Source organism: Mobula hypostoma, chromosome 19 (assembly GCF_963921235.1).
Source record: "Mobula hypostoma chromosome 19, sMobHyp1.1, whole genome shotgun sequence".
Lineage (NCBI taxonomy): Eukaryota > Metazoa > Chordata > Chondrichthyes > Myliobatiformes > Myliobatidae > Mobula > Mobula hypostoma.
Genome location: NC_086115.1, coordinates 62,719,608 through 62,747,005, shown reverse-complemented (window position 1 = coordinate 62,747,005; position 27,398 = coordinate 62,719,608). Strand labels below are relative to the sequence as shown.

General features: G+C 41.2%; 1 protein-coding gene across 8 annotated transcripts in view; it reads right to left on the bottom strand.

The window, feature by feature from the left end:
• Positions 1–27,398, bottom strand: part of eno4 (enolase 4) — a 106,106-nt gene that overhangs the window by 35,253 nt on the left and 43,455 nt on the right. For 6 of the 8 annotated variants that reach the window (XM_063072038.1, XM_063072041.1, XM_063072039.1 and 3 more), the window contains 6 exons: positions 26,251–26,441; positions 25,027–25,166; positions 15,611–15,780; positions 6,965–7,096; positions 3,174–3,239; positions 2,055–2,213 (listed from right to left, as the gene is read on the bottom strand). In XM_063072038.1, coding sequence (XP_062928108.1) covers positions 2,055–2,213; positions 3,174–3,239; positions 6,965–7,096; positions 15,611–15,780; positions 25,027–25,166; positions 26,251–26,441 — 858 coding nt within the window. The remainder of the gene's footprint in view (positions 1–2,054; positions 2,214–3,173; positions 3,240–6,964; positions 7,097–15,610; positions 15,781–25,026; positions 25,167–26,250; positions 26,442–27,398) is intronic. The other 2 variants (XM_063072042.1, XM_063072045.1) reach the window with 2 other exon arrangements.

The following is a 27,398-nucleotide window of genomic DNA, read 5'->3' as shown; positions in this document are numbered from 1 at the left end:
ATTTAACCACTCCCTAAGAATTCTCTCCAGCAATTTCTCTACAAATATGTGAGCTCACTGGTCTATTGCTCCCAGGATTTTCCCTTGCTGCCTTCATTAGCCTCTTGCCAGTCCTCTGGGACCTTGCCTATGGCTAAAGAGGACACAAAGATACTGGTCAAGGGCCCAGCAATCTCGTCTCTTGCCTTCTTCAATGATAAATCCCATCAAGCCCTAGGAACTTATCCACTTTATTACTCATTAGGATGCCCAACTCTTCCTCCTTTTTGACCTCTAAATGCCCTAACATATTTAAATAGCACTGATCTTCTGTTCCTCCATATCCTTTTCCTTGGTAAATACTGAAGCAAGATACTCATTAAATACCTCACTCACATTCTCTGCATCCAGGCAAAATCTCCCCTCTTTATTCTTGAGTGGTTCCACCCTCTTTCTCTTGATCCATGTATGGAATGCCTTGGGATTCACCTTAATCCTACTTGCTAAGGACTTTCCATGGCCTCTCCAGGCTTTCCTTATTCCTTTCTTTAGTTCTTTTCCGGCTTCTTAATACTCCTCATATGCTTCATTTGATCCTAACTTCCAAAACTTTACATACTTTTCCTTTATCTTCTTGATTAAATTCATCACCTCTCTGGACATCCAAGGTTTTATCTTTCCACCCCAGTTCTTTCTTCTAACAGGAAAATACTTTTCCTGTACTCTGTGCCTTTGATCCTTTGAACACCCTCCACATGTCTGATGTGGGCTTGCCAGAGAAAAGGTGTTCCCAATTAACGCTTCTTAGTTTCCGTCTGATATCATCGTAATTTGTCCTACTCCAATTTAAGGGTCTCCTACAATGACCTTGCCTATCCTTAATTATTGCCTGAAAGTTAAGGAATTGTGGTCACTGTTCACCCACTGAAAGGTCAGTCACCTGGCCAGGCTCTTTACCCAACACCAGCTCTAATACGGCCCCTCCTCTCATTAGAACGTCCACATATTGATTTAAGAAACTCTCCTGGATACACTTAACAAATTCTGTTCCATCCAAACCCCTTACATTAGAGATGTTGAAATCCCGCATAACAACAACCTTATTATTTTTACACATTTCCTTAATCTGATCATATATCTGTTCCTCAATGTCCTGGAGGTTATCGGGGGGGGGGGGGGGGGTGTAGTACAATCCTGCCAGTGTGATTGCACCCTTCCTATTCCTGAGTTCCACCCAAATGGACTCAGTGTCTGACCCCTCCAGTATATCTCTCCTGAGTGCAGCTGTGATATTGTCCCTGATTAGTAGTGCAACTCAACCCCCACCCCTTTACCTCCTCCTCTATCTTTTCTAAAACTTCAAAAACCTGGTACATTAATCACCCATTCCTGCCCCTCTCTCAACCAAGTTTCAGTAATGGCTACAACATTGTTGTTCCATGTACTGATCCATGCTCTAAATTCATCACCTTTTCCATAAAACTCCTAGCATTAAACTACACAGACATCAAACTATCTAACCTTTAATATCTGTTATTTTGACTTTGCCTTTCAATACTTTCCCTTACCTCTACCTTCTGGTCCGATTCCTCCCTTAATGACATGGGCTCCAGTTCCAACCCCCGGCAAAACTGGTTTAAACTCTCTCGAGTAGCATCAGCACACCTCATGACCAAGATACTGGTTTCCCTCCAGTTCAGGGTGCAATCCGTCTCTCTTGTATTAGAAAAGGTTCCAATGATCTGAGAACTTAAAACCCTGTCTCCAGCACCATCTCCATAGCCACTCATTCATCCATGCTATCACCCCATTCCTACCTGCACTAGCAGGTGGCACAGAGAGTAACCGGGAGATTACAACCCTGGGGGTCCTTTTCTTCAGCCTCTTTCCTGACTCTATATACTCACTGTGAAGGACCTCTTTCCCTTTTCTGCCTATTGAATGAGGAGAGGTTAAAAGGTACAAGTTTAGAAATTTCACAGAAGGAGCAAAGTGATTTGTACACAAAGATAAGAACCTTGATGATTTATAGATTTGAATACTCATGTATACACGTAAATGTAATATCAACTCACATAATCCATTAATTCATGTGCACCACAGTTGAGCATCAAATGCAGGTCCTCTCCCAATGTCATTTCTAGTGTGGTACAAGCCTCCTGAATCACCTCAAAAGCTTGTTCTATACGATCATAACCTTTCTTCCAGCAACCCAAATGAGACATTACTGCAGGCTGAATGTAGAAACAAGTCTTTCAGTCTGTTTGTGTTAAAAAGCAGATTAAGTGATCTGCATAATAATCCCCTTCCTCCACCTACAGAAACAGAGATAGTAAGGCTTGCCTGCTTTGTTTTAAAATAGTGGATTCCAGTTAATTGGGTCACATCAGGGGCAGTACATTTTGGCTCAATTAAGCAGCTGCCCCAATTGGCCGAAGTTTCATGGAAATAGTTAAAAAGGTATAAAAAGACAAAATGAGTAACGAATTATACATTTAAATGAAATACTGAACAAATTTGCACACTACCAATAGCACGACAGTACTATAAAATTGTGTATTAGTTCCTAATATGTATCAATGGAGGAATACATCCATGTCATGTTCTTTTGCCTGTAAATTAATAAAATCAGTGCAGATAGTGGACTGCCTTCTTACAATCCTATCAACGATTGCATCCTCCAAATCTTCATTTTCATTGTAACATTCAAGATGATTGTCAATACATTCAAATTCTTTGCAGTTCCTGACATGTTGAAGTAATGAAATGGTTTCATTTTCACTTCTGGCTGTTTCTGGCATCTTAAAGCTCGAATGCTTGAAATCAGAATGAACAAAACAGTTCTGAATTGCTTTGCTGCTTATTATTTGCCAACTATCAGTGCCAATAATCAGTTTTCTTTTTAAACACAAACACATGCAAGTGATGCCATTTTAAAACTGCTTACTCAAAGAAGGTGCTGTGTCTAACAGCCATGCAAGTGCCTGCGACTAATGCATATAAACAAAGGTAATCCTGGCTATTTACTCCATCTGTTTTTGTTCTTTAAGAGGTGTTCTAAGTAAGCAGCTGCCCCAGTTAACTGATGGCCCAATTAACTGGAATTCACTATAACATGAATCCAAATATATAATGTAAAATAGTTTCAAGAATGCTTAGTATGACAAATGGATCATTCTTTAATATATTCTTACTCCATGTTTTGGTGGTAACATCCACTTGCTTATTTCTTGCTGAAGATCTCTCATCATTTTGAGAGCCTGGAAGACAATATCAAACAGCTCTAATTATATTCTCAGATCATGCCAAGGTAGTAGTAAAAGTAAGGAGGTTTGCCAGATTTGTCAATCAATATTTAAAATTTTCCAGCTTAAATGGATTGCTTAGCTAAATATTTGTCATGAGGAGCTATTATCATTATAGCAGAGTACTTGGAAACATTCAAGGTAATCCGGCAAAATCAACATGGTTTTCAGAATCAGGTTTATCATCACCGGCATGTGATGTGAAATTTGTTAACTTAGTTTTGTGAAAGTAAAAACATATTTGGCTAATTTATTGGAGTTTTTTTTTTAGGAAAATATGTGACGAATAAATGGGGACTGGTGAATGTACCATACTTGGACTTCCAGAAAGCATTTGAAGGTGCTGCTTCAGAGATTGTTGTAGAAAATAGAAGCTCATGGTGTAGAGGTAATCACTCGTTTTGATAGGAGATTAGTTGGCGAATTGAAAATAGAGTAGGCCTAAATGAATCTATTATTGGTTGAAAAAAATAATAATTTGTGTGCTACACTGTTTCAGAACTTAAGTATATTAAATGACTTAAACAGAATAATGAAGTCATAGAGTTCTCTAGGATGGAACCAAGCCCTTTGGTCTACCATCTGAATTCTATTCATCGACTGTCTATATTAATCCCATGTACCCATATTTGGTACGTAGATTTTAATGTACGGACAATTCAAGTGCTCTTTCATATAACTTCTTAAATGTTGTGAGAATATCTGCCTCCATCACCCACTCTGGCAAGTGTTTCGGATTCCAACTAGCCTCTAGGTTAGGGGTTCCCAACCTTTTTAATACCATGGATCCCTACCGTTAACTGAGGGGTCCATGGGCACCAGGTTGGGATCCCTGCTCTAGGTGAAAAGGTTCCTTCTTCGATCATTTTCCAACCTTATGTTGGACCTGTCCCCTCTAATTTTAGATAACTCTGCTAAGGGGTAGGATTTCCCAACACCGATGCTCCTCATAGTTTGTATACCACTATAAAATTCTCCCGCACCCTTCTCTGCTCCAAGGAAAACAAATGCAGCCTATTCATATGCTTCTCATATCTCAGAATCTCCATCCTAAGCAACTTTCTGGAATATCTCTCTGTGTCCCCTCCATTGCAATCAAATCTTCCTTACAATGTGGTAAACAAATCTATACACAGTGTTCCAGCTGTGGTGTAAATAATGTTTTATAAAGTTCTATCACTATCTTCCTGCTCTTACATTCTACACCAATCTACTGCCACCAAACTCATAGCTCCCTTGCATTGTAATGCTCACTTCTACCCAAGATCCACAAACCGAACAGTCCAGGTAGGCCTATTGTCTCAGCTTTCTCCTGCCCACTGAACTTGTGTCCTCATATCTCAATTCTATTCCATCCCCCTTGGTTCAGTCCCTTCCCACTACATCTGCGATTCTTCTCATGCCCTCAGTCTCCTCTGTAACTTTCAATTTCATGGCCTTGACCACCTCACCTTCACCATTGATATTCAGAATCAGAATCAGGTTTATTATCACCAGCATGTGACATGAAATTTGTTAACTTTGCAGCAGCAGTTCAATGCAATACATAATATAGAAGAGAGAAAATAATAATAAGTAAATCAGTTACAGTATACATATATTGAATAGATTTAAAAATGTGCATAAAACAGAAATACTGTATATTAAAAAAAAGTGAGGTAGTGTCCAAGGGTTCAATGTCCACTTAGGAATTGATGGCAGGGGGGAAGAAGCTATTCCGGTATCACTGAACGTGTGCCTTCAGGCTTCTGTACCTCCTACCTGATGGTAACAGTGAGAAAAGGGCATGCCCTGGGTGCTGGAGGTCCTTAATAATGGATGCTGCCTTTCTGGGACAACGCTCTCTGAAGATATCCTGGGTACTTTGTAGGCTAATACCCAAGATGGAGTTGACTAGATTTACAACCCTCTGCAGCTGCTTTCGGTCCTGTGCAGTAGCCCCTCCATACCAGACAGTGATGCAGCCTGTCAGAATGCACTCCATGGTACATCTATAGAAGTTTTTGAGTGCATTTGTTGACATGCCAAATCTCTTCAAACTCCTAATGAAGTATAGCCGCTGTCTTGCCTTCTTTACGACTACATCGATATGTTGGGACCAGGTTAGAACTTCAGAAGTCTTGACACCCAGGAACATGAAACTGCTCACTCTCTCCACTTCTGATTCCTCAATGAGGATTGGTATGTGTTCCTTCGTCTTGCCTTTCCTGAAGTCCACAATCAGCTCTTTCAGTCCCTATACACTTCTACCACCTATCAAAAAGGCCTCAAAGCTCTTTGCTTCTTTCTTGACAAAAGAACCAACCAATCCCTCTCTACCAACACCATCTTCTATCTGACAGAGTAGTCCTCACCTGAACAATTTTTCCTTCTGCTCCTCCCACTTTCTCCAAACTCAAGGGGTAGCCATGGCAACTCACATGGGCTCCAGCTATGCCTGCCTCTTTGTTGGCTATGTAGAACAGTCCATGTTCAAAGCTATTCCCAGTTATATTCCCCAACTGTTTCTCCGCTACAACTACAACAGCATTGTTTCATGCACCTATCCTATGCTGAGTTTGTCAACTTTGCCTCTAACTTCCACCCTATCCTTAAATTCACTTGTTCCATCTCTGACATCTCTCTCTCTCTCTTTTATTGATTTATCTGTCTCCAGCTTGGAGACAAGCTGTCAAACAACATCTTTTATAAACCTACTGATTTTCACGGTTACCTCAACCATACCTCTTCCTGTCCTATCGCCTGTAAAAATGCTATTCCCTTTTCTCAGTTTCTTCGCTTCCCCTACATCTGTTCCCAGGATGCAGCTTTCTGTTCCAGGACATCAGAGATGTCCTCCTTCTTTAAAGAATGGGGTTTCCCCTCCTTCCCTTCACCCTCATCTCCTTCATTTTCCATACATCTGCGCTCACCCATATTCCCACCACCTTAACAGTGATGAGTTCCTCTTGTCTTTCTCTACCACCCCATCAGCCTTCACATCCAGCACATTATCCTTCACAACTTCCGCCATCTCTGAACATATCTTTACCTTCTTCCCTCCCTGCTTTCTGCAGGGATCACTCCCTCCACAACTCCCTTGTCCGTTAATCTTCCCCCACTAATCTCCCTCCCAGCACTTATCTCTGCAAGTAGCCTAAGTGCTACACTTGCCCATTCACCTCCTTGCAGGGCCCCAGGGAGTCCTTCCAGGTGAGGCAACGCATAACCTGCGAATCTCATAGGGTTGTTTATTGTGTCCAGTGCTCCCATTGCAGCCTCCTCTATATTGGTGAGACCCGTCATAAACTCTGGGGCCACCTTGTTGAACATTTCTGCACTATATGCCACAAGTGGGACTTCCCAGTGGCCAAGAATTTTAATTCCATTCCCATTCTAATGTATCGGTCCATGGCTGCTTCTTGTGTCAAGATCAGGTCACTTTCATTGTGGAGGAGTAACACCTTATATTCTATCCCAAAACGCAGACTGTTCATTAACTTCCATAGATGCTGCCAGACCTGCTGGGTTCCTTCAGCATTTTGTGTGTGTTACTCTGGATTTCAAGCATCTGCAACTCCCTCGTGTTTATCTTTATCAGAATAGATAATTTTAACGTCTACTGGTTTCTTCATGGGGTTAGATCAGATAAATAGCAGTTAATCAAACAGGTCAGACAAATACATAATCAAATGTCGTACCTTTTTGTAACCAAGACTAGGTTGAGGAACTGCTATCACTTCTTTCAGCAATCTTAATTTCCCCCCAGATGACTTCCCACAGTCAAGTAAACTTATTAATGGAAGGGGCATTCTCATCTCCTTTGGGGATTCCTAAAATGAAAATTAAAATTTAATTTAATGGAAATATGAAAGTAGTTTTTATAAAGCAGAGAGTAATTTTCTAGTACATATATACTGTAATTTGAATTGAATATTATAATTTTCAGGTACTTGGCAAACCTATTTTCCCCTAAATATTTAGCAAATTAATAATTAGAGTTGTTTAATATACTATTAATTTGTACTCATTTTGCAGCTGAACTTACACCATTTATATCCAACAACACCACACTACAACCAGTATGAACCGTAGAAACGATATATAGACTGATATATTTCTATTAATAGCAAACATCAACATTAAGTGATTGTTAATATAGCTCAAAAACATTGTACCTTCCCTCCTTACAGATGGTGATAGAAATCAGTTTTGATTGTAAGAAACAGGTGAGAGAGTGGCAAATGAAATGAAGGCAACTGAGTCTTCCAAATCAGAGTGAATAGAAAATCTCTAACATTGTAAACAATTAATATAAAAAAAGAGATATTCATCAAAGATTATTATCTGCTGAATGAAGAGATCAGAGAGATTACTATTTTTGGCTCCTCTCCTAGATGGACCTGTGACTTAAACTAAATAGGAATTATAACTTACTATTATATCAAAATAGATAATATGATAAATGATTTGAAGATAGTAACAATAATTGCTTAATAAAAGCTAATAAAATATGTAAACATATTTTAATAAAGTTGGAAGGGCAAGTACTGTTCTATTGTTTCATTTACAAGAGTTGGATGAGTTCTGAGGTGACTGATGATGCCAATGTGGAAACTGCAGACACTTTCACATATGGGGCATGAGATACCCAACAGGGCAGGGTGTAGGTGGGTAGCTTCAGAGATGGTATACTCCTTCCACCATTTATGCTAAGCTTTGTGTGTTCCCAATGAATGGACTTCAGCTTCTCTATGTTATTACAAATCTTTCCACTCCAATTTAAATGGTAACATGCCAGAAGATGGTGGAGGTGTACTTTCTCAAAGAAGCTTGGAGCACATCCTTAAATCTGTCCTTGTTCCTCTGGTAATCTCTTCCTGGTATGGAGCTCAGACTATAGTGTGGGGGAACTTCACAGAGATGATCAACAGCTGGTTCAAAGACCTGAAGGGCCTGGTATCCTTCGTGATCACGGTCCAAGGAAAAATTTGATAAGCTCATTTAAAGCTCATACTTTGTTAATATGCCAATGCTTCTCTCTTAATTTTAGTTACATTTCAATATAGTTAGCCTCTCCAACAAAAATTCTTTACACTGGGATGGCAGGGGTAGGCCTGTTGATGCTTTTCTGAAAGGCAAGCTTTATCTTATCCCACTTCTGTATGTCCTTACAACTACCTGCTTTGAGGCCTTATCATGTTCTTACAGCTATATCCTTTAAGGTCTCATGATTTACTTGTTTTTCTAAGTGAGCCAGTTTGTTTGGCTGGGTTATCTTTAGATGATGACTCTATCTCTATCCACCTGCACTGATCCACCTATTATCATCTTTCAAGTAGCCTTGTTAATATCTTAATTAGATTAGTGCCTGAATATTATAATTATGTGTCTGAAATTCCAAGCTTCACTGTTTGAGTCATTAATATAGTTACATAGTACAGCATAGCCCATGACGTTGTGCCAGTCTTTTAATTTACTCCAAGATCAATCTAACAGTTCCTTCCCACATAGCATTCCATTTTTCTATCACTCATGTGACTATCTAAAAGTCTCATAAATGTTTCTAACGTATCTGCTTCTACCACTACAACAAGCTGTGTGTTACTACTCTATAAAAAATTCTACCTCTGACATCCCCTTATACTTTCCTCCAATAACCTTAAAAGTATGTCTTCTCATATTAGCCATTGCGGCCCTCAGCATTGCCTGTATCAATGCCTTTTATCATCTTATGTGTTGGCGCGTGGACAAGTGGTTAAGGCGTTCGTCTAGTGATTTGAAGGTTGCTAGTTCGAGCCTTGGCTGAGGCAGTGTGTGTGTCCTTGAGCAAGGCATTTAACCATCATCGCTCTGTGACGACACCGGTGCCAAGCTGTATGGGTGCTAATGCCCTTCCCTTGGACAACATCGGTGGCGTGGAGAGGGGAGACTTGCAGCATGGGCAGCTGCTGGTCTTCCATACAACCTTGCCCAGGCCTGTGCCTTGAAACCTTCCAAGGCGCAAATCCATGGTCTCATGAGACTAATGGATGTCTATGAATCATCTTATATATCTCTATCAAGTCCTATCTTCTATCATCCTCCTTTATTCCAAAGAGAAAAGCCCTATCTTGCTTAACCTTTCCTATAAGACAAGCTCTTTTATTCAGGTAGCAGCCTAGTAAATCTCTTCTGCACCCTCTCTCAAGGATCCACATTCTTCCTGTAATGAACTTGAAACAATAGAGTAAGTGTGGTCTAGCTAGAGTTATATAGAGCTGCTACATTACTTTGTAGCCTCTGAACTCAATCCCCAGACTAATAAAGGCCAATACATCATATGCCTTCTTGCTTACCCTATCAACTTATGTGGTGACTTTGAGACATGTATGCATTTGGAATACAAAATCCCTCTGTTCCCCTACACTGCTAACTTTGTGCTCTGCCTTCAAGTTCAACATTCCAAATTCTATCACTTCACACTTTTCCAGATTAATAGGATGCAGAGATGGGCTGAGAAGATGCAGACAGAGCTCAATATCCCTTTATAAACTTCAACAACCTTCTACACGATCGATAACCTTCCCTTGTATAATGTACAAACTTACTAACCCACCCTTCCATTTCCTCAAACAAGTTATTTATAAAAATCCCAAAGTGTAAGTTTTCTAGAATAGATCTCTGTGGAACACCACTGATCAAGGGCCTCCAAACATAAAACATATAACTATATAACATATAACTATTACAGCACGGAAACAGGCCATCTCAGCCCTTCTAGTCCGTGCCGAACTCTTACTCTTACCTAGTCCCACCGACCTGCACTCCATTCCTTTCTTGTCCATATAGCTATCCAATTTAACTTTAAATGACAACATCCAACCTTCCTCAACCACTTCTGCTGGAAGCTCGTTCCATACAGCTACCACTCTCTGAGTAAAGAAGTTCCCCCTCATGTTACCCCTAAACTTTTGCCCTTTAACTCTCAACTGAAGTCCTCTTGTTTGAATCTCCCCCACTCTCAATGGAAAAAGCCTATCCACGTCAACTCTATCTATCCCCCTCATAATTTTATATACCTCTGTCAAGTCCCCCCTCAACCTTCTACATTCCAAAGAATAAAGACCCAACTTGTTCAACCTTTCTCTGTAACTTAGGAGATAAAATTCAGGTAACATTCTAGTAAATCTTCTCTGTACTCTCTCTATTTTGTTGACATCTTTCTTATAATTCGGTGACCAGAACTGTACACAGTACTCCAAATTTGGCCTCACCAATGCCTTGTACAATTTCAACATTACATCCCAACTCCAATACTCAATGCTCTGATTTATAAAGGCCAGCATACCTAAAGCTTTCTTTACCACCCTATCCACATGAGATTCCACCTTCGAGGAACTATGCACCATTATTCCTAGATCCCTCTGTTCCACTGCATTCTGCAATGCCCTACCATTTACCATGTATGTCCTATTTTGATTAGTCCTACCAAAATGTAGCACCGCACATTTATCAGCATTAAACTCCATCTGCCATCTTTCAGCCCACTCTTCTAACTGGCCTAAATCCCTCTGCAAGCTTTGAAAACCTACTTCATTATCCACAGATCCACCTATCTTAGTATTATCTGCATACTTACTAATCCAATTTACCACCCCATCATCCAGATCACTAATATTTATGACAAACAACATTGGACCCAGTTCAGATCCCTGAGGCACACCACTAGTCACTGGCCTCCAACCTGACAGTTATCCACCACTACTCTCTGGCATCTCCCATCCAGCCACTGCTGAATCCATTTTACTACTTCAATATTAATCCCTAATGATTGAACCTTCCTCACTAACCTTCCATGTGGAACCTTGTCAAAGGACTTACTGAAATCCATATAGACAACGTCCATTGCTTTACCCTCGTCAACTTTCCTAGTAACCTCTTCAAAAAATTCACTAAGATTTGTCAAACATGACTTTCCACGCACAAATCCAAGTTGACTGTTCCTAATCAGATCCTGTCTATCCAGATAAATATATATACCATCTCTAAGAATACATTCCATCAATTTACCCACCACTGACGTCAAACTCACAGGCTGATAATTGCTAGGTTTACTCTTAGAACCCTTTTTAAACAATGGAACAACATGAGCAATATGCCAATCCTCCAGCACCATCCCCACTTCTAATGACATTTGAAATATTTCTGTCAGAGCCCCTGCTATTTCCACACTAACTTCCCTCAAGGTCCTAGGGAATACCCTGTCAGGACCTGGGGACTTATCCACTTTTATATTCCTTAAAAGCGCCAGTACTTCATCTTCTTTAATCATCATAGTTTCCATAACTACTCTGCTTGTTTCCCTTACCTTACACAATTCAATATCCTTCTCCTTAGTGAATACCGAAGAAAAGAAATTGTTCAAAATCTCCCCCATCTCTTTTGGCTCCGCACATAGCTGTCCACTCTGATTCCCTAAGGGACCAATTTTATCCCTCACTATCCTTTTGCTATTAATATAACTGTAGAAACCCTTGGGATTTATTTTCACCTTACTTGCCAAAGCAATCTCATATCTTCTTTTAGCTTTTCTAATTTCTTTCTTAAGATTCTTTTTACATTCTTTATATTTCTCGAGCACCTTATTTACTCCATGCTTTCTATATTTATTGTAGATATCTCTCTTTTTCTGAACCAAGTTTCCAAAATCCCTTGAAAACCATGGCTCTCTCAAACTTTTAACCTTTCCTTTCAACCTACAGGAACATAAAGATTTTGTACCCTCAAAATTTCACCTTTAAATGACCTTCATTTCTCTATTATATTCTTCCCATAAAACAAATTGTCCCAATCCACTCCTTCTAAATCCTTTCGCATCTCCTCAGTTAGCCTATCTCCAAAAAAAAAATCTCAACCCTGGGTCCAGACCTATCCTTCTCCATGATTATATTGAAACTAATGGCATTGTGATCACTGGAGCCGAAGTGCTCCCCAACATAAACCTCCGTCACCTGACCTATCTCATTCCCTAACAGGAGATCCAACACTGCCCCTTCTCTAGTTGGTACCTCTATGCATTGCTGCAAAAAACTATCTTGCACACATTTTACAAACTCCAAACCATCCAGCCCTTTTACAGAATGGGTTTCCCAGTCTATGTGTGGAAAATTAAAATCTCCCACAATCACAACCTTGTGTTTACTACAAATATCTGCTATCTCCTTACAAATTTGCTCCTCCAATTCTCGCTCCCCATTTGGTGGTCTATAATACACCCCTATAAGCATCACTACACCTTTCCCATTCCTCAATTCTACCCAAATAGCCTCCCTAGAGCAAACAGAATATGCTCCATCTACTATTATCTTTTGCCTTCCATAAGCAAGCCAATTCTGAAGCTATGTAGCCATGTTTCCATTGATCCCATGCCTTATGACTCTCTGAAATGAGCCAACCATGGGGAATCTTGTTGAATGCCTTATGCAAGTGCATATATACCACATCCACTGCTCTATCTTCATCAATTTGTTTTGTCCCTTCCTCAAAAAAGTCAATGAGATTCAAGAGGCACAGCCTACCCATCACAAAGCCATGCTGACTCTCCCTAATCATACTATGCTTCTCCAAATTCTCATAAACCCTGTCTCTAAAAATACCTTGTCCACCTCTGCTGTAAGACTCACTGGTCTATAACTCCCAGAAATTGAACAGAGTAACATTTGTCATCTTCCAATCTTCTGTTACTACTTGTGTGGCCAGTGGGAACATGTGTCCTTTGTTCTCACGACATGTTTCTACTTCATCAACCATTTATTCTTCACCCTATAATTCTTTTCCTGCCTCCAGAACCCCATACAAATGCTCCTTAATCAACCTCCATATTTCCTTGAGAACATCCGTTTCCAATTTATGCTCTTACATTTCTGTCCAATAGCATCATAATAAGTCCTCCCTCAATTAAATATTTTCCCACATCATTTGCCCTATCCTTTTCCAAAGCTATGCAATTCAGGGAGATGCAGTCATTGTCTTCAAAATGCTCACCCACTGAGAGGTTTGTCGCCTCACCAGGTTCACAGCCTAGTACCAAACCTTGTATGACCTCTCCTTGTGTTGGTCTGTCCATAGATTATGTCAAAAATCCTTTCTAAATACACCCCACAAATTTTGCCCCATTTAATCTTCTGCATTGACAGGGTGGCAATTAATGTCAGGGAAGTTGAAATCACTGAAGACAGTCCCATTCCCATTCTGACATGTCTATCCACGGCCTCCTCTACTGTAAAGATGAAGCCACACTCAGGTTGGAGGAACAACACCTTATATTCCGTCTGGGTAGCCTCCAACCTGATGGCATGAACATCGACTTCTCTAACTTCCGCTAAGGCCCCACCTCCCCCTCGTACCCATCTGTTGCTTATTTTTATGCACGCATTCTTTCTCTCACTCTCCTTTTACTCCCTCTGTCCCTCTGAATATACCTCTTGACCATCCTCTGGGTCCCCCCCCCCAGCGTCTTTCTTCCCAGACCTCCTGTCCCATGATCCTCTTGTATCCCCTTTTACCTATCACCTGTCCAGCTCTTGGCTCCATCCCTCCCCCTCCTGTCTTCTCCTATCATTTTGGATCTCCCCCTCCCCCTCCAACTTTCAAATCCCTTACTCACTCTTCCTTCAGTTAGTCCTGACGAAGGGTCTCGGCCTGAAACGTCGACTGCGCCTCTTCCTATAGATGCTGCCTGGCCTGCTGCGTTCACCAGCAACTTTGATGTGTGTTGCTTGAATTTCCAGCATCTGCAGAATTCCTGTTGTTTGCATTTAAACTCAGTAATCTGCGTTCTGATCTGCTCCCATGTATCCCTGTTGCTTGGGGAGCAAGGCTATAGAACACCCTCAATAGTGTGTTTTCTGTTTCTGACTTCCAGTTACACTGACTCAGTAGACTCAGCTGTGATACTATCCCTGGTTAGAAATGCCAGTCTCCCACCTCTATTACCTCCTTCTCTGTCCCTTTTGAAACATCTAAACTTCAAAATATCCAGCAGCCATTCCTACCCTTGTCTCTGTAATAGCCACAAGGTTGTAGTTCCATGTACTGATCCAGAGTCTAAGTTTATTACCCTCATTTGTGATACTTCTTGCGTTAAGGTAAACACATTTCAACCCAGCTAACTGGCTGCATTTATGCCTTATCCATTACCTGTCTTTCCTCATAGTCTCCTTACACATTGTATCTGTCTTTATACAAACTACTCCATCATTTGTCCTACCATTCTGATTTCCACCTCCGTACTAACCTAGCTTAAACCCTCCCTAACATTAATTTAAAATGTTACTATTCTGTGAACGTAAATTGCTGTATTTATCAAGGATCTTTAAAGGCAACCTTTTTTACTTTTTCTTACAGAACTATACTTACCCTTTAATTTTTTTTTATCCAAGCTTAAAACCTACCTTTTCCTTATTAGATTTTATCTTCTAAACATTATCTTCATTAATTACAAACATGCCCATTTTTATTCAAGTCTCCCCCTTCAAATAGAGTCAATAAATCAGTTATTGTTCTTAGGATTTTTTTTAAATCGAGGAACTAAATTCTCTCAGGTTATATTCAACTTATTTTTTACAAAATTTTATACCTATAATCTAATTATCTATAAATTTCATTTTCTAGACATTTGTACAAATAAAAGCATTTATCATACTCATTTCATAGCTTCTGATATAATGTATAACCACAGTTGCTTTATCCATGTTTGTCTTCAGAATCTCACACCATGTTCTCATACAGTTTGTGCTCCACTTAGCTCAACAGATTGTTCAAATATCACTTACCCTTGAGAAATAAGGGTAATACATTATTAACATTTCATCTCTACACAACTCACTATTACAATGGATGAGAGTGAGCTGCAAAGAGATGACATAGTAATGACAATGTTAATACAAACTCCCATTACACAATACTTATAAATTTAGTCCTCTCCCCCATTACCTTTATAATTCCACTCTAGAATAGCATTGTTATTTTCTTCATTTCCTTTTCCCTTATCATTTTGGATCAATCTCCACAAGATATTCACTCACCTCATTCTTATCCATTCAAGAATGCAGTAATAATAAAAAATATGCAGTGTTGCTTTCTGAGTACTAATTTCATTAAAGTCTAAACAATATGATAAATATTCAAAATATAATTAATGGTTAATAATTTAATGTTACACAAACAGGTAATGGGTTACAAACTGATTAAAGCAAGCAACTTTCTGTGATATTGTGGCAATTACAAATTAGATTTTATACTGCTCCATCTGCAGTAGTAATTAATATAATAAATGCAAATGGAGAAAGAGAAAGTATTCCTACCTCTGCTTGGTTCAGTGAAGCAATGTATAAATACAAGTGGGTCTTCTGTAGTCTGGCTGCAGCCTTGGCCATTGCCAGTGATACCACACCAATTGCTACACTGCCAGGAAATAATGCTTCTGGTGGGTAACGGGGATTGATTGTCTTTTCTGGAACATTACTTCTTTTGTCTGCAATTTAAGTTATTAATATGAGCTTCCTGGTTAATTTTAGACCATAAGACATAGGAACAGAATTAGGTCATTTGGCCCATCAAGTCTGCTCTGCCATTCAATCATGGCTGATCCTTTTCCCCCTCCTCAGCCCCAATCCTCGGCCTTCTTCCCGTAACCTTTGATGCCATGTCCAACCAAGAATCTATCAAGATCTCCCTTAAGTACACCCAACGACCTGGCCTCCACAGCTGCCTGTGGTAATAAATTTCACAAATTCTGCACCCTCTGGCTAAAGAAATTTCTCCACATCTCTGTTTTAAATGGACGCCCCTCTCTCCTGAGGCTGTGCCCTCTTATCCTCAACTCCCCCACCATGCTAAACATCCTTTCCACATCTGCTCTGTCTATGCCTTTCAACATTTGAAAGGTTTCAGTGAGATCCCCCTCATCCTTCTAAATTCCAGCGAGTACAAACCTAGAGCTATCAAAATTTCTTTGTTTAACTCTTTCATTCCTGGAATCATCCTTGTGAACCTTTATTATAGACCACTTGAAATGAATGTGAACATTGCATATCCCCTCCTCACCAGTGACTCTATCTGCAAGTTAAACTTTGGGGTATTCTGCACAAGGAACCCAAAGTCCTTTTCATCTCAGATTTTGAATTTGCTCTCTGTTTAAAAATGTTTTCTACTACCAAAGTGCATGACCATGCATTTTCCAATATTGTATTTCATTTGCCCCACTCTCTTGCCCATTCTCCTAATCTGTCTAGGTGCTTCTGCAGACTACCTGTTTCCTCAACACTACCTGCCCCTCCACCAATCTTACATCATCCGCAAACTTTGCAACAAAGTCATCTATTCCATCATCATTGGCGAAAGCGTAAAAAAAGTTGTCCCAACACCAGCCTCTGAGGAACACCACTGGTCACTGGCAGCAAACTGGACTTTTTTCTCCAGTTCTGCCAAAGGGCTTTGGTCCGAAATGTCTACTGTGCTTTTTTTCATAGATGCTGCCTGGTCTGCTGAGTTCCTTCAGTATTTTATGCGTGTTACTTGGATTTCCAGCATTTGCAGATTTTCTCTTGTTTCAGAAAAGGATTCTTTTATTTCTACTCGCTTCCTCTTACCAATTAGCCAATGCTTTAACCATGCCAGTAACTTTACAGTAATATCATGGGATCTTAACAGTCTCATGTGTGGCACCTTGTCAAAAGGCCTTCTGAAAGTCCAAATATATAACACCCACTACATCCCCTTTATCTATCCTACTTGTAATCTCCTCAAAGAATTCCAACAGGTTCATCAGGCAAGATTTTCCCTTAAGGAAACAATGCTGACTTTGTACTATCTTGCCCTGTGTCACCATATACTCTATGACTTCATCCTTAACAATTGACTTCAACATCTTCCCAACCACTGAGGTCAGGCTAACTGGTCTATAATTTCCTTCCTGCTGCCTTCCTCCTTTCTTGAAGAGTGGAGTGATATTTGCAATTTTCCAGTCCTCTGGCTCCATGCCAGAGTCAATGACTTTTGAAAGATCATTACTAATGTCTCTGCAGTCTCTACAGCTACCCATTTCAGAACCCTAGGATGCAGTTTATCTGGTCCAGGTCTTTCAGCTTTTTGAGCACCTTCTCCTTTATAATAGTAACTGTACTCACTTCTCTTCCCTCACACCCTTCAACATCTGGCACACTGCTAATGTCTGCCACAGTGAAGACTGATGTAAAGTACCCATTTAGTTCGTCTGCCAGCTCCCTGCCCCTCCACTTTTACTTCTCCGGCCTCATTTTCTAGCAGTGCTATATCCACTCTCATTGCTCTCTTATTTTTAACATACTTAAAAAAGTTTTCATTATCCACTTTGATATTATTTGCTAGCTTGCTTTTGTATTTCATCCTCTCCCCTCTAATGATTCTTTTAGTTGCTCTCTGTAGGTTTTTAAAACCTTCCCAATCCTCTGTCTTCCCACTAATTTTTGCTTTGTGGTATGCCCTCTCTTTTGTTTTCACAATAGCTTTGACTTCCCTTGTCAGCCACAGATGTACAATTTTGCCATTTGAGTATTTCTTCATTTTTGGAATACATCTATCCTGTACTTCCCTAATTTTTTTCCCCAGAAACTTACACCATTGCTGCTCTGCTGTCATCCCTGCCAGCATCCCCTTCCAATTTACTTCGGCCAACTACTCTTTCACACCACTGTAATTTCCTTCATTCCACTGGAATACTGCTATGTCAGATTTTACTTTCTCCCTATCAAATTTCAAGTTGAACTCAATCATATTGTGATTACTGTCTCCTAAGGGTTCTCTTACCTTAAGCTCCCTAATCACTTCCGGTTCATTACATAACATCCAACCCAGTATAGTTGATTCTGTAGTACAGTCAATGACAAAGTGCTCTAAAAAGCCATCTCATAGGCATTCAATAAACTCACTCTCTTGAGATTCATTTCCAATCTGATTTTCCCAATCTACCTGGATGTTGAAATTGCCCATAACTTCATAACACTGCCCTTTTGACATGCCTTTTCTATTCCCTGTTGCAATCTGTGGTCAACATCCCAGCTACTGTTGGGTGGCCTGTATATAACTGCCATCAGAGTCCTTTTATCCTTGCAGTTTCTAAACTCAACCCACAAGGGTTCAACATCTTCCAATCCTATGTCACATCTTTCTACTGATTTGTTGCCATTCTTTAGCAGCAGAGCCACACTACCCCCCTCTGCCTACCTGCCTATCCCTCCAATATAACGTGTAATCTCGGACATTCAGCTCTCAACTACAACCATCCTTCAGCTACGATTCAGTGATGACCACAACTTTATACCTGACAATCTGAATAGTGGAATAAGATTATGCACCTTATTTCTTCTACTCCATGCACTAAGATACAACACCTTGAGTTCTGTATTTGCTACCCTTTTTGATTCTGCATCCTTAATGCACTGATACGCGCTCTGCTGTCTGCAATGATGTCCTATCATCTGCCCGCCCTTCCTGACAGCCTGACTGCACGTTATCTTTGCTTTTTTACCATCCATCCTATCCTGAGTCCCTTCACTCCTCTCTGCCGATTAGTTTAAACCCTCCCCAACAGCTCTAACAAACCTACCCGGGGGGATATTAGCTCCCCTTGGGTTCAGGTGCAACCCATCACTTTTGAACAGGTCATATCTCCTCGAAAAGAGATCCCAATGATCCAAGAACCTAAAGCCCTGCTCCCTGCACCAGCTTCTCAGCCATGCATTTATCTGCTAAATCATCTTGTTTCTACCCTCAGTGGTGCGTGGCACAGGCAGCATTCCAGAAATTACCATCGTGAGGTCCTGCTCCTCAGCTTTCTGCCTAGCTCTCCAAATTCTCTTTTCAGGACCTCTGAGCTTCTCCTCACCATATTATTGGTACATATTAACACCAAGACATCTGGCTGCTCTCCTTCGTTCTCCAAAATGTGACATCCCTGACCCTGGCACCTGTGAGGCAACATACTATTTGGGTGTCCTGTTCACATCCACAGAATCTTCTGTCAGTTCCCCTGACTATTAAGTCCCCTATCATTACCACTCCCATCTTCTCCCCCTTTCCCTTCTGCACCATGGACCAATGTCAGTGCCAGTAACCTAGTCTCTGTGGCATTCCCCTGAGAGGTCATCCCCTCAACAGTATCCAAAACGGTATACTATTATTGAGGGGAATGGCCACAGGGGTGCTCTGTGCTAACTGCCTGTTCATATTTCCATTTCTCCTGACAGTCACCCAGCTACTCACCTCCTGCAACTTCAGAGTGACTACTTCCCTATAACTCTGATTATCTCCTCACTCTCCTGTACAAGCTGAAGCTCATTCAGCTGCTGCTCCAGATCCCTAACATGGTCTTCAAGGAGCTGCAACCAAAGGCACTTCACGCAGATGTAAGTTTGGCAATCTAAGAAAACTGTTATGTCCCTAAAGCAAGACCTGGCTATAAGTTGAGGTGATTTCACCACTATTGCTTTAAACTTGCCGGGATCTTTTGTAGAAAGCATTTCAACGCTATATTTTTTCATTTCCTGTTCCTGGAATATACTGTATGATGCGATGTGGTAAGCGAAAACTATTCCATTTATTTAAATGCTTGATTACTCGGAATTCGGAATAGGTCAGTACATTTCTCATATCAACGGTACCAGCAGGGGAGTGATACAAAGCTAGGGTATCCAGATCCAGAATGATGCTAACCCTCTATTAAGGTTCAAAATAGTGGACAGGCAACTGACTGATCACTGCAAAATTTGGAGGAGGAGGGTGGAAATCAACCTACTGATGCAGGAAAATAAACCAATTATTTAGCTCTTCATGAGAAAAATGCAACTGTTGCTGATTATTCATTTTTAATTGAGAATTATTTTTAACTTCAGTGTGGAAACAGAGAAAGAAGACATCTGAAGTCAAGAGGAGGAGATGGAGAAGCAAAATATCAGAGCCTGAAAGATCTGTGATCAGGTCACGATAAGAAAAACTATATATATATATAAATAAGAGGCCAAATACTTTTGGAGAGAAATTCTACTTCTCTTAGCCCACAGGATATACTGTAAAAGATAATTATTGCATTGTATTTAGTCAGTACAATCTGATCTCTCTTTCACCGGCAGGTTTTGAAAACCTAAGGAAGCACTCAGAATAACTATTAAGCTTGTAACATTTATTTATTGCATTGATTTCAGTAAGATGATTATACCAAAATGGATGCATTATTAATGCTCTTAATTACTGAAGGAGTGCGGTGTTCTTGTTAGACCTGAATTTCAGTGATGCAGCAAGTAGTGCTGCTGCCTTATAGCTCTAGTGACCCAGGTTCAATCCTGGCTTGGCCTGTGACTGCATGTGTATCCGTCTTGACTGACATATCCTGAAGATCTGCTAGTTGTGAAGTGTAGGTGGGTGGTAGGAGAATCAATGAGGACTTAATGGACATGTGGAAGATAATAAAGGAATACAGGAAACTATGTGAAGGATGGAAATAATGGGAATGCTCTGATAGCTGAAAAAGACATGATGAGGCAAATGTGTGGCACCACTGTTGTTGGCAGAATCTCAGATGGCAACAAAGAGGCACAGGATTGAAATAGATCAGATTGTTGAATGATGTTACAACAACAGCCTTACACTGAATATTTGCAGGATGAAGAAATTGACTGTGGGCTTCAGAAAGGGGAAAGTTGGGAAAACACACTCCAGTCCTCATTGAAGGGTTAGATTAGATTAAATTAGATTAGATTATGAGGACACGCAGTCCTCTTTTATTGTCATTTAGTAATGCATGCATTAAGAAATGATACAATATTCCTCCGGTGTGATATCACAGAAACACAGGACAGACCAAGACTGAAAAACTTACAAAAACCACATAATTATAACATATAGTTACAACAGTGCAAACAGTACCATAACTTGATGAAGAACAGGCCATGGACACGGTAAAAAAAGTCAAAGTCTCTCAGAAGTCCCACATCTCACGCAGACGGGAGAAGGAAGAAAACTCTCCCTGCCATGCCCAACCATAGTGTTGGAAAGTGCAAGTTCCTTGCTGTCAACGGATCAGTTGATCTATGCTGGGCCCAATACATTGATACCATTATAATTAAAGCATAATTGTAGCTCTACTTCATTAGCAGTTTGAGGAAAAAACATATATTACCAAAGACTTTTGCAAATTTCTACAGATATACAGATAACTTGATGGAGGTGTATAAAATGATAAGAGGCAAAGACTGAGTAGACAGTAAGACATTCTGCTAGGGAGGAAGTGGTTTATGTGAGAGGGCATAATTTTAAGGCATTTGGAGGAAAGTATAGGGGATGCCACAAATCGCAAAATTTCAGGACATATGTCAGTCACAATAAACCTGATACTAACCTCTTAAGTTGTAAGAAAATAAGTTCCTTGGCTCTCAACTGTGAGATACTTACAAATCCACTTCTGCAAAATGGTAAAGGCTTTATATATATTAAAAAATTAAAAACATGCTTCTTGGTTTTACATGTTTATTTGAATTTTTACCCTCCTCTCTCATTCCAAATCCATTACTATCTACCATGACAGTATTGTATGAGGTACAGTGAGCAGGGCTACGTACCTGGGAAGGGTTAGAGGCGGCATTCAGTTCTGACAATAACCACTAAGCACATTAGAATAGGAATGCAAACAACAGGAATTCTGCAGATGCTGAAAATTCAAGCAACACACATCAAAGTTGCTGGTGAATGCAGCAGGCCAGGCAGCATCTCTAGGAAGAGGTACAGTCGACGTTTCAGGCCGAGACCCTTCGTCAGGACTAACTGAAGGAAGAGTTAGTAAGAGATTTGAAAGTGGGAGGGGGAGGGGGAGATCCAAAATGATAGAAGACAGGAGGGGGAGGGATGGAGCCAAGAGCTGGACAGGTGATAGGCAAAGGGGATATGAGAGGATCATGGGACAGGAGGTCCAGGGAGAAAGACAAGGTGGGGGGGGAACCAGAGGACGGGCAAGAGGTATATTCAGAGGGACAGAGGGAGAAAAAGGAGGGTGAGAAAAAGAATGTGTGTATAAAAATAAATAACGGATGGGGTATGAGGGGGAGGTGGGGCATTAGCGGAAGTTAGAGGAGTCGATGTTCATGCCATCAGGTTGGAGGCTACCCAGACGGAATATAAGGTGTTGTTCCTCCAACCTGAGTGTGGCTTCATCTTTACAGTAGAGGAGGCTGTGGATAGACATGTCAGATTGGGAATGGGATGTGGAATTGAAATGTGTGGCCACTGGGAGATCCTGCTTTCTCTGGCGGACAGAGCGTAGGTGTTCAGAAAAGCGGTCTCCCAGTCTGCGTTGGGTCTCGCCAATATATACAAGGCCACATCGGGAGCACCGGATGCGGTATATCACCCCAGCCAACTCACAGGTGAAGTGTCGCCTCACCTGGAAGGACTGTCTGGGGCCCTGAATGGTGGTAAGGGAGGAAGTGTAAGGGCATGTGTAGCACTTGTTCCGCTTACAAGAATAAGTGCCAGGAGGGAGATCAGTGGGGAGGGATGGGGGGGATGAATGGACAAGGGAGTCACGTAGGGAGCGATCCCTGCAGAAAGCGGGGGGGTGGGGGGAGAGGGAAAGATGTGCTTAGTGGTAGGATCCCGTTGGAGGTGGCGGAAGTTACGGAGAATAATATGTTGGACCCGGAGGCTGGTGGGGTAGTAGGTGAGGACCAGGGGAACCCTATTCCTAGTGGGGTGGTGGGAGGATGGAGTGAGAGCAGATGTGCGTGAAATGGGGGAGACGTGTTTGAGAGCAGAGTTGATAGTGGAGGAAGGGAAGCCCCTTTCTTTAAAAAAGGAGGACATCTCCCTCATCCTGGAATGAAAAGCCTCATCCTGAGAGCAGATGCGGCGGAGACGGAGGAATTGCGAGAAGAGGATGGAATTTTTGCAAGAGACAGGGTGAGAAGAGGAATAGTCCAGATAGCTGTGAGAGTCAGTAGGCTTATAGTAGACATCAGTGGATAAGCTGTTTCCAGAGACAGAGACAGAAAGATTTAGAAAGGGGAGGGCGCGTGTCGGAAATGGACCAGGTAAACTTGAGGGCAGGGTGAAAGTTGGAGGCAAAGTTCATAAAGTCAACGAGCTCAGCATGCATGCAGGAAGCAGTGCCAATGCAGTTGTCGATGTAGCGAAGGAAAAGTCGGGGACAGATACCAGAATAGGCACGGAACATAGATTGTTCTACAAAGCCAACAAAAAGGCAGGCATAGCTAGGACCCATACGGGTGCCCATAGCTACACCTTTAGTTTGGAGGAAGTGGGAGAAGCCAAAGGAGAAATTATTAAGAGTAAGGACTAATCCCGCTAGACGGAGCAGAGTGGTGGTAGAGGGGAACTGATTGGGTCTGGAATCCAAAAAGAAGCGGAGAGCTTTGAGACCTTCCTGATGGGGGATGGAAGTATATAGGGACTGGACATCCATGGTGAAAATAAAGCGGTGGGGGCCAGGGAACTTAAAATCATCGAAAAGTTTAAGAGCGTGAGAAGTGTCACGAACATAGGTAGAAAGGGATTGAACAAGGGGGGATAAAACCATGTCGAGGTATGCAGAAACGAGTTCGGTGGGGCAGGAGCAAGCTGAGACAATAGGTCTGCAGGACAGGCAGGTTTGTGGATCTTGGGTAGGAGGTAGGAACAGGAAGTGCGGGGTGTGGGAACTATAAGGTTGGTAGCAGTGGATGGGAGATCCCCTGAGCGGATAAAGTCAGTGATGGTGTGGGAGACAATGGCCTGGTGCTCCTTAGTGGGGTCATGATTGAAGGGTAAATAAGAGGAGGTATCCGCGAGTTGTCGCTGTGCCTTGGCAAGGTAGAGGTCAGTACGCCAGACTACAACAGCACTCCCCTTATCGGCGGGTTTAATAATGTTAGGATTAGTGAGGAGGGAGTGGAGAGTAGGGCGTTCCGAAGGAGTGAGGTTGGAATGGGAACAAGGTGCGGTGAAGTCGAGACGGTTGATGTCCCGTCGGCAGTTAGCAATAAAGAGATCCAGAGCAGGCAGAAGACCAGAGCGGGGTGTCCATGAAGAAGAGGAGGGTTGAAGATGGGAGAAGGGGTCATCGGTGGGGGTGGAAGAGTCCTTGCTGAAGAAGTAGGCTCGGAGACAGAGACGGCGGAAGAAGAGTTCCGCATCATGGCGAACACGGAACTCGCTGAGGTGTGGGCGAAGGGGGACAAAGGTGAGGCCCTTACTGAGGACAGAGCGTTCTGCCTCCGACAGTTGAAGGTCGGAGGGGTTGGTAAAGACCCGGCACGGATGAGAGCTGGGATCACAGGGGGGAGGGGGAGGCTGGGGGTGTCAGTGGAGAGGGGAGGGTTGGGGTGAGAGGGAGATGGAGCCTCTGAGGGCCCAGGAGCTGACGATGAGATCTGACGGAGATGGGATTGCAGAGTATTGGCGGGGGAAGGGGAGACGGGAGTCACAATAGAAGCACATAAAGACCCGGCCTGGAGTTCAAGGCCGGAGTCGCAGTTGGTGGTTGCGCAATCGCTTTGAAGGTGTCCATGGTCGTTGCTGGAGTCTGGGTTTTGAATATGCCCTGAGGTGTTGCAGCCAGTGAGATCAATGGCAGGGGCCGCAACTTTTGTATAATTTGTCAGTGTGAAGCATCCCTACAAAGTAGTTAAGTTTAAATTCCTGCACATACCCCTGTTATACAATTTGAGTACCCCTTTAAAGTAAGTTCTAAACAAACCTTTAGGACTTTTCTTTTTCTTATCTCCAACAGGAGCACTGACTATTGGAGAGGGTAGTTCAGGCTCAGTTGGTTTCTCTTCTTCATCATCCTTATTTCTTTGCTCTTCATCTTCTTCCACTTTTCTCCGAAAGTAGTCACTGTTTAATTCAAATTCAGAATTAGGACTTGGCACATTTCATATATTGATAATGATACACAGGAGCAAATATTACATTTAAGATAATACACAACTCCCCAATGTGTGAAATGGCCTTACACGATACACTTTACTCAACTGACTTGTTTTAATTTTATCGTCATCAATTGCATCCAAACTTACTCCTTCAATATCAAGGTGTCTATACACTTTTCTCCTTAATTTATTGTGTCAAATTGTTCCACTCAGATCATAACCAACACTTGAGCCTGGTATCATTTGACACAAAATATCCTTCTTCAACTTCAGATCTTCATCAAATCAAGAGCAGATTTCTAACCACTCACATTCAGTGATTGAATAGCTTTGGTCTTCATTAACATGCTTTATAGTGGGAGGGATCATTCATTTGTAAGTGTGTACTTAAGGTCAGGTTCACTATCTCTGCAAGCACAAAAGCGAAATGAACTAGGCAAAGTGAGAAGGTCTGGAAGGAAGCTTCTGTGCAGGAAGAAACTTTAAATGTGACATATCCAAGGTGATCGTCTTTTGCAATCCACTAAATCTCATCCGTACAGCCATAAGTGACACAAATAACAGAGGAATAGAAATGTCACAAATGACATATTGCAATCAGTTCTAAAATATTTTTAACATAAAATCTTGAAACAAAAGATAGAATAACCAAATACTTGATCTTTTCTCTCGTAGATTAGAAATTGTACTGGGCCAAAATGTGATGTAAATCCACAAATACAGATTGCATACCAAAATATGGTACATTCCAGAAGAGGGACAGCTCCACTGCCACACTCTAATCTATATATAAAAAACTAATTCAATTATGCAATTATTTATTAAAACATGTCTCTCATGACCTACCCTGAAATTCAGGCAACAGATAAATACTACCAAAGCAAGCTCAAGATACAAATGATATGAGACGTAAAAATAACGGAAATAGTTAACGACTGGAAGAATAAAACTGGTAGGTTAATAGAGCCTTCTTTACAAGATATTAAAGTGAAGACCAGATGCAAATAATTCACTGGAAAAGATTGGATGAAATATTTAAATACCTGTACCTTAGTAGTCTGTCCACATGAGTCTGGTTCTCTGGTAAAAGCCCTTTCAACATCGAGTTCAGTGGTCCATTGATCCATTCCAGAGCAAACTTGACAGATTGATTTTTTTGCTCATTATCATTTGCACCAGTACCTTGAGTTGTATAGTTAGGGTCACTACAACAGTTAGACATTGCAGCAAAACATACACTCTGGAAGGAAATAATTTGTGTTAATATACATTCAAATGCATTTAAGTAAAAATACTTTAAAGCTTAACAATTTTTAGAAATTTATTGAACATAGTCAAGTTTATGGCAAATAAAATTTGAGCAACAAAAGTGGCACGTAATGACCCTCAATGATTATCTCCAACGAGACAGAATCTAACTATTTTACATTGCCATTCAATGACACTACCAGATTCTGCACCAATTTGATCTTCAGATTTGTAGATAACACCATTGCAGTGCACAATATCTCAAATAACAGTGAGTTGGAGTACAGAAAGGAACTACAGAGCCTAGTGACATGGTGTCATGATATCAACTTATCTCTCAATGTCAGCAAACAAAGAGCTCATCATTGTCTTCAGGAAGGGGCAGGTGCATATGCTCCTGTTTACATCAATGGTGCTAAAGTCGAGAGATTGAGCGCTTCAAGTTCCTAGAAGTAAACATTACCAATACCTGTAGCTTGTCCTGATCCAGAAAACATACCTGTAAATGCTATGATCAGAAAATTCACCAGCACCTCTGTTTCCTCAGAAGATTAATGAAATTTGGCATGTCTTCTTTGATCCTCACTAATTTTTATTCATGTGCCATATAAAAAGCATCTTATCAAGATATGGCCCATGATCATAAGAAACTGCAGAGAGTTGTGGACAATGTGCAACAAATCACAGAGACTAGCCTCCTCTCTATTGAACGTGTCTATATTTGCTGCCTCAGTAAAGCAGCCAGCATAAACAAAGAAGCATCCTACCCAGACATTCTCTCCTTCCTCCCATTGGGCAGAAGATACAAAAGCCTAAATGCATATACCAACAGGCTGAAGGACAACTTCTATCTCATTGTTATAGGAGTCTTTAACAGTTCCCTAGTACAATAATATGTACTATTCTTTCAGCTTACCTTGTTATGACCTTGCATCTTATTGTCTACATG